The 8510-nt window shown below is 41.5% G+C and overlaps 1 protein-coding gene across 1 annotated transcript in view; it reads left to right on the top strand.

The window, feature by feature from the left end:
* MPZL3 (myelin protein zero-like 3) overlaps positions 1 to 8510 on the top strand; it is a 28218-nt gene that overhangs the window by 11104 nt on the left and 8604 nt on the right. The window contains 3 exon segments of the mRNA XM_010830412.1: positions 3203 to 3369; positions 6852 to 7007; positions 7009 to 7063. Of these exon segments, the coding sequence (XP_010828714.1) occupies positions 3203 to 3369; positions 6852 to 7007; positions 7009 to 7063 (378 nt within the window).

Below are 8510 nucleotides of genomic sequence, written 5' to 3'. Positions count from 1 at the left end.
ACAGACTGGATTGTCCAGAGAGGAGAGAGAAACGTGATTAAAAGCAGCAGAGGTAAAGGCGGTGGAATGTATGACTCATAAGTATGTCTGTGATAAGAAAGGTTGAGAGCCCAAGTTCAGTTCAGTTCAGTTGCTAAGTTGTGTCTGACTCTTTGCAACCCATGGACTGCAGCATGCCAAGCTTCCCTGTCCTTCACCATCTCCTGGAGTTTGCTCAAATTCATGTCCATTGAATTGATGATGCCATCCAACCATCTCATTCTGTCACCCCCTTCTCCTCCTGTCCTCAGTCTTTCCCAGCACCGGGGGCTCATGCAATGAGTCAGCTCCTCATATAGGTGGCCAAAGTATTGGAGCTTCAGCATCAGTCCATCCAATGAATATTCAGGGTTGATTTCCTTTAGGATTTACTGGTTTGATCTCCTTACTGTCCAAGGGACTCTCAAGAGCCTTCTACAGAACCACAGTTCAAAAGCATCAACTCTTCGGTGCTGAGTCTTTTTTTTTTTTTTCCTCTAGGCCTTCTTTTTGGTCCAACTCTCACATCCCTATGTGACTACTAGATAAACCATAGCATTGACTATATGGATCTTTGTTGCAAAGGGATGTCTCTGCTTTTTAGTATGGTGTCTAGGTTTATCATAGTTTTTCTTCCAAGGAACAGGTATCTTTTAATTTCATGGCTGAAGTCACTGTCCTTAGTGATTTTGGAAGCCAAGAAAATAAAGTCTGTCACTGTTTCCATTTTTCCCCCATCTGTTTGCCATTAAGTGATGGGACCAGATGCCATGGTCTTAGTTTTTTGAATATTTAGTATTAAGTCATCCTTTTCACTCTTCTCTTTCACCCTCATCAAGAGGCTCTTTAGTTCCTCTTCACTTTCTGGCATTAGGGTGGTATCCTCTGCATTTCTGAGGTGGTTAAGGATAGAACTAAAGAGTTGGCAGTAAGGATGAAGCTAGCTAATGCGCATTGATCACTTACTCTGGGTTAGGTAGGGTTCTTAGTGTGGCACCTGTTTTAATTCAAACATTTCTCACAGTTACCTACTAAGGTAAGTGTTATTATTCTCATTCCTACCAGAACGAGAAGCTGAAGAAATCAAGTATGAAGACCACAGAGTCAGCAATTGATAGGGCTAGGATTTGTATACTGTCTCAACCAGAGGGACTGCTGGTTTTCAGGATGGTGTGTGGGTTTGTTCTCTTTTGAAACCTTGCAGCTCTCTCTGCCTTTGGCCTGCCATATGAATCATAGCTCATTGTGGTGGAGAAGGAAGCAGGAAAAACGAACTGCTAGTGGCTTACTTTCCTAAAAACTGGCTCCCTAGTGGGAGAGAAATTTCTACTACTGTTCTCTGAAAGTAGAGGGAATTGTCCAAAGAAAGTGCCAACTCTTTTAGGGGAGACAGGGTTTCAGAGTTGGATCTATGGCGGTGGTTTTGGACAGAGGAAGTCTCTAGAGAGTTTTAAAATCATATCTTATTTTTACATTTTAAAATGCATTAAATTGCCTAGAGGCTGCCATGCAGAGTGAGGTAAGTCAGAAAGAGAAAAAAATATCGTATATTAACATATATTTGGAATCTAGAAAAATGGTACTGATGAACAGATTTGCAGGGCAGAAATAGTGACACAGAGAATGGACTTGCGGACACGGCGGGGGAAGGAGAGGATGGGACAAATTGACATGAGTGACACTGACATATATACGCTACCATGCGTAAAGTAGATAGCTAGTGGGAAGCAGCTGTACAGCAAGGAATACTAAGCTCTGTAATGACCTAGAGAGATGAGATGGGGGATGGGGTGGGAGGAGGCACAAGGGGGAGGGGATACATGTATACTCACAGCTGAATCACGTTGTTGTGCAGCAGAAATGAACACAACATTGTAAAGCAATTATCCTCCAATAAAAAAAATAAAAAGAACCTTACCAAGCCAAAAAAAAAAAATGCATTAAATTGCAAATTTAGTAAACTTTTTCCTGCCCCTGATTTACTTTTAATGGATATGTGATTCATTCAGATTCAGATCAGTCGCTCAGTTGTGTCCAACTCTTTTGACCCCATGAATCGCAGCACTCCAGGCCTCCCTGTCCATCACCATCTCCCAGAGTTCACTCAAACTCACGTCCATCGAGTCAGTGATGCCATCTAGCCATCTCATCCTCTGTCGTCCCCTTCTCCTCCTGTCCCCAATCCCTCCCAGCATCAGAGTCTTCTCCAATGAGTCAACTCTTCGTATGAGGTGGCCAAAGAACTGGAGTTTCAGCTTTAGCATCATTCCTTCCAAAGAATACCCAGGGCTGATCTCCTTAGAATGGACTAGTTGGTTCTCCTTGCAGTCCAAGGGACTCTCAAGAGTCTTCTCCAACACCACAGTTCAAAAGCATCAATTCTTCAGCGCTCAGCTTTCTTCACAGTCCAACTCTCACATCCATACATGACCACAGGAAAAACCATAGCCTTGACTAGACGGACCTTTTTTGGCAAAGTAATGTCTCTGCTTTTGAATATGCTATCTAGGTTGGTCATAACTTTTCTTCCAAGGAGTAAGTGTCTTTTAATTTCATGGCTGTAGTCACCATCTGCAGTGATTTTGGAGCCCAGAAAAATAAAGTCTGACACTGTTTCCACTGTTTCCCCATCTATTTCATTAACCGGCTTTAAGAAAGGGAAAAACAAAACCAGATAGAACCTTGAGGTAGATTTATAAAATTCTTTGAAAAAAATTCCAATTCTTATTTCTGCTGGTGGTTGGGATAGTGATAGCTTTAGGTTAACAGCTGAACTGTATTTGGGGTAAATCCCTCAGATACAATAGTTGTCATACTCCTGCAGTGTAAGTGTGTCAAGGGAGTGGGTGGCATTGCCTTTTAGCCTTCTGTGGGCTGACATGCTTCATTATCATTAATTTAACCACAAGTCTATTGGAAAAATGCTGGTATGACCAGGTTTAAAATTTTTACCCAGACTTTCATTCTATGACTTCATTTCGTAAAATGATGAACCACCACCCCACTGTTAATTAATGTAGATATCTACTCCCTATCCTTTTGGGCCTGCCTGAGAAGATGTTTATTCCCATGGCTTTTTGATGAGAGACCTAAAAATGATACCTACTGCTTCTGTGTTGTTCACTTACATCTATGTATTCCATCCAATGCACACATTTTTAAAGTTTGGGCTTGCTTTGATTAGGTGTTTATGTCATCTTTTCCCTGGAGATTAAAGCGGATGCCCACGTCCGGGGTTATGTTGGAGAAAATATCAAGTTGAGATGCACCTTCAAGTCATCCTCTTCTATCACAGACAAACTCACCATAGACTGGACATACCGGCCTCCGAGCAGCAGTCGCACAGAATCAGTAAGTGTACACTTTAATTTTTACAGCATTCATTTATTTGGCTGTGTTGACTCACATGGGTTCTTTAGTTGTGGCACGTGGTCTTAGTTGCCTCACAGCACGTGGGGTCTTAGTTTCCCAACCAGGGATAGAACCCACGTCCCCTGCATTGCAAGGTGGATTCTTAACTACTAGACCACCAGGGAAATCCCAGTAAGTGTATACTTTAAGGCTCTTTCCTTGAGCTTTCTGTGGTCAGCAACTCTGGAACCCTTTTATTCTAAGTCACAGGCATACTTTAGGCCTTCTCATCTTCAAATAGAAGATGAGCTTCTATTAAATAGAAGGAGATGAGCTTCTACTCTGTATGACAGCCATTTTTGGTCATGGAGGGCTTTTTCTTCTACATAAGAATCTTGCAAATATGCTATAGGAAAAAACCAGTCAGAAACTCAGAGGAAATGTGGTTTAATTTTGTTTCCCCTTTGTTGTTTCATTTTGCTTGGCTTCATAGCTTGAGTTTCAGATTTGTTGTACAAAAAGGGTACCTCCAGGCTGTTGGATAGAAAAATTCTACAGGTCCCAGTCTTAGACATCCTTTCACTTAATACTGCTCATTTCCTGTCATGTGAGGTCATCTCTGTGGGTGTATCTGTTTGCATATCGGTACTGTGTAGATTTATCTTGGCATCTTCTCCAGTGTATAAACATCTGCATTGATTTACATAGCTCCCTTTGAAGGAAGTGGTGGCACCTTATGTTGATGACAGATGCTGTTGGTGACATTTGGTCTTGAAATATTAGAAGCAATATATTTTAATCACACATATAAAACATGTTTATGGCTCAAATCCATTGTGGATGTCTAATTGAAGATTGCAATGCTATTAAAAATTACTTTCTCCGTATGCTTTCAGCAACATCCTAGGTCAGGATACATTTTATTAAGAATGTGAATGTCATAGCGGTATGTAAGATTGTGTTTTTGAAAGTATCCTTCATTTGTTATCCTATTTCCTTCACTGGAAGTACTTTCTCTTTGATTTTAATGTGTAAGCTTTGGATTTTGTTTTAGGAGCCATTATTGAATGCCATGTAGCATCTCCCAGTAGCTACAGTAGGTGTCCCGGTAGGGTGTTCTAGTGACGGTGGCTCCAGTGAGGGAAGCAAGGCTGTATTTGCAGTCCCTTTTTCTTTAGACTTAAACTAGGTCACTTTATTTTGAGTGGGCAGGAAACTATGGCTGGCTTTATATGACTCTTCTTCCTTGGCCAAAAGTAGGACAGAATAAACAATGGGGATTTTCTAGGGGTAGAAACCTGAAATGCAAACAGCAGTTCTCATATGATGCTGCTTTTTGTGAGGCTAGTCAGGAAATCAGCAAACACACCCAAGCTGGAATTATTGGACCCTTAAAGTTTGCATTATGCTATGTTGCAGTTATGTGCTCAGTCAGGATTCTATCAAACTAATCAGATAACAGGATTTGAATATCACTAGTTTAACTGGAAATTTACAGGTTAGATTAATCTTGAAGATTCACAGTAGGCTTTGTTTTGTCAGTCAGTTCAGTTCAGTCACTCAGTCGTGTCCAACTCTTTGCGACCCCATGGACTGCAGCACACCAGGCCTCCCTGTCCATTACCAACTCCCAGAGTTTACTCAAACTCATGTCCACTGAGTCGGTGATGCCATCCAACCATCTCATCCTCTGTCGTCCCCTTCTCCTCTTGCCTTCAATCTTTCCCAGCATCAGTGTCTTTTCAAATGAGTCAGCTCTTCTCATCAGGTGGCCAAAGTATTGGAGTTTCAGCTTCAGCATCAGTCCTTCCAATGAACACTCAGGACTAATCTCCTTTAGGATGGACTGGTTGGATCTCCTTGCAGTCCAAGGGACTCTCAAGAGTCTTCTCCAACACCACAGTTCAAAAGCATCAATTCTTCAGCACTCAGCTTTCTTTATAGTCCAACTCTCACATCTATACATGACTACTGGAAAAACCATAGCCTTGACTATGACCTTTGTTGGCAAAGTAATGTCTCTGCTTTTTAATATGCTAAGTTGGTCATAATTTTTCTTCCAAGGAGTAAGTGTCTTTTAATTTCATGGCTGCAATCACCATCTGCAGTGATTTTGGAACCCCCCAAATAGTCTGCCACTGTTTTCACTGTTTCTCCATCTATTTGCCATGAAGTGATGGGACCGGATGCCATGATCTTTGTTTTCTGAACAAAAATTGTTTTGTCAATAAGGAGTTTTAAACCCTTTTATGCTGATGCTGATAATCTGTGATAGGTATTCTTTACCTCCCTCTTTGGAACACTCAAAGAGTGTTCCAGCTGTGTAAATCAATTAGTAAACAGATATTGTTTACTAATATCTGTATTTCCCACTAGCTGGTAAATTCCTGCCCTAATCCCACTATATCATTTTGCTAAACACAGTGACTAAGGGCGTGTAGTAGGTGTGCAACAAGTATTCACTGAATGAATGCCTGAACCAGGAAGTGATTTAGTGTCCTCTCTGGGAAATTGCTTTTCAAAATTGGGCAATGCAGTTTGTAAAAGCCTGGGCTCCTAAGTGGGGAGGATACCAAGTAAGAAAAGAACGAGGAAAGGCTAGAGTCTTGCAAAAGAGAGAAAGATGATATTGTATTGTAGGGCCTGCCCAACCTACCATCAGGTGTAATGAGGTGTTTTTTGGCGATTAGGTATGTGATCACCAATCTGAAGCAGTGTTGTTTTAATTCAGTGTATATTCATTGAGTACAAATCACACATCTGACTTGGGGTTTTATTAATTTCCAAGATAGATGACTTGAGAGAGGCTTATGTTATAGTCTCTTGGTGATTTTGAGGATAAATGAAAAATCTCTCTGTTCCCACTTATTCGTTGTGTGCCTTTGAGTAACTCACTTAATTTTCTGTTTTTGGCCTTGTTTCCCCGTCTGCCCCGTGGATAGTTCAGTGTTGTTGTGAAGGTCAGATGAGTGAATGTGTAGAGATTGATGGCACCCTATGAAGTACCATATGATAGTAGGTGCTGCTTTAGGATAGGATTTATCGACTTTGGCACTATTGGCACTTTGATCCAGATAATTCTTTGTTGTGTGGGGCTAGCCTATGCACTGTAGGATTTTCAGCAATATCCCCTGGCCTTTACCCTCCAGATACCAGTAGTACAACAAACAATATCTCCAGATGGTGCCAAATGTCTTGAGGGTAAAATTGCCCCTAATTGAGACCTACTACTTTAGTACTTTGGGGAGAAGAGATTTGAGAATCAGAATCTTTGGATTCTTTCATTAGGACTATTTTGGGGACAAGTTTCATAAACCTGTCTTTTTAACCTATAGTACAGAAGTGAACAAAGTGTAAGAAAAAATTGTCCAACTGGGAAAACCCATTATACATTTGTATTTTATTTTGGACCTACTTAGATTTACGTTTCATTGCATTGTCCATATTAACTCTTTTTTTTTCTCATGGTGTTGCTTTCCTAGATTTTTCATTATCAGTCTTTCCAGTACCCAACCACAGCGGGCACTTTTCGGGATCGGATATCCTGGGTTGGAGATGTGTACAAAGGGGATGCATCCATAAGCATAAGCAATCCTACCATGAAGGACAATGGGACATTCAGCTGTGCTGTGAAAACCTCCCCCGGACGTGCACCATAATATTCCGGCGACAGAGCTGACAGTCACAGAACGGGGTAAGCTAACTGCTACCAACCTTGTGCTGCAGTGAGTGCTCTGGGACTTCTGTGGTGGTTTGTGGAGAGATCAGTGATAAGCAGAACTTACCTTATCTTTATCAGAACATTCTGCCATCTTGAATTGTCTTTGAAGATGAGTTCTTTATTTTGCAAACTAAAGCTTTTTTTTTCCCCCAAATATTGTCAGTTTCACCATGATTCTTCTTTAAATTTTCATTTCAGGTGACCAGAGTCTTGTGGAATGTAATGAAACCCCTGAGTAAATGGAGGGTTGCTATCTGTGTGAAACATGTCATTCTGGTTTCCCTAATATGTTCATACCCTCAGTTATGAGACTGTGTTTTTGCCTGAGTCTTGAAAGGGTACTTCCTTTAAATATGGAGGCTGCACATTTCTTTTCTGTTGCAAAGAGCAGCTGTTTGCATTCGGTGTGAAACATGAGTGGGATAAGGACTGACCTTTTTTCTTCCACCATTCCCTGGTGACTATTGAGTGGTCATTCTAGTCCTTATTTGGATTTGAACCAAAGATTTAGAGATAGAGACCTGCATTATGGTTCATTATAGCTACTTTGTCATTTCTCAAATCTTTCTGTATGTCTCTGTCTCTTTCCCCCTTCCCTTTCTCTTTATTTTTTTAGGACAACTCATAGATTTAAAAGATATGGGCACATTCATACTGCTGGTGGGAGTAGATACTGGTATAGTTTTTCTGGCAGACTGTTTGATAGTATAAATCAGATACCTTAAAATTATATATCCTTTGATCCAGCAATTCCATTTTAAACTGTTTTAAAAAATAGGGCTAAGTATGAACGTTTATATACAAGGATGATCATTGCTACATAACTGATAGATTCAAAAATTGGAAACAACTTGAATATCCAGCGTTAGCTGATTAATTCAATAAATTATTCAATATGCAGAATACTATGCAGCCCTTTGGAGAAGGCAATGGCACCCCACTCCAGTACTCTTGCCTGGAAAATCCCATGGATGGAGGAGCCTGGTGGGCTGCAGTCCATGGGGTCGCTAGGAGTCGGACATGACTGAGCGACTTCACTTTCACTTTTCACTTTCATGCATTGGAGAAGGAAATGGCAAACCACTCCAGTCTTCTTGCCTGGAGAATCCCAGAGACGGGGGAGCCTGGTGGGCTGCCATCTATGGGGTTGCACAGAGTCGGACACGACTGAAGTGAAGGGCATGCAGCCCTTAAAAAAAGTCACAGTTGGACTGATGAAGCTATTTGCAGGGCAGGAAAAGAGATGCAGACTTGGAGAATGGACTTTGTGGACACAGTGGGAGCAGGAGAGGGTGGAGTGAACTGGAAGAGTGGCGTTGACACACGCGCACACCACGGGCAAAATAGACAGCTAGTGGGAAAGTGCTGTGGGGCACAGGGAGCCCAGTTCGGCACTGATGGCCTGGAGGAGGGAGGGGGC

The sequence above is a fragment of the Bison bison genome, unplaced genomic scaffold (genome assembly GCF_000754665.1).
Source record: "Bison bison bison isolate TAMUID 2011002044 unplaced genomic scaffold, Bison_UMD1.0 scf7180017864518, whole genome shotgun sequence".
Taxonomy (NCBI): Eukaryota; Metazoa; Chordata; class Mammalia; order Artiodactyla; family Bovidae; genus Bison; species Bison bison.
Note: the sequence above shows the minus strand (reverse complement) of the source record. Positions and strands in the feature narration are given on the sequence as shown.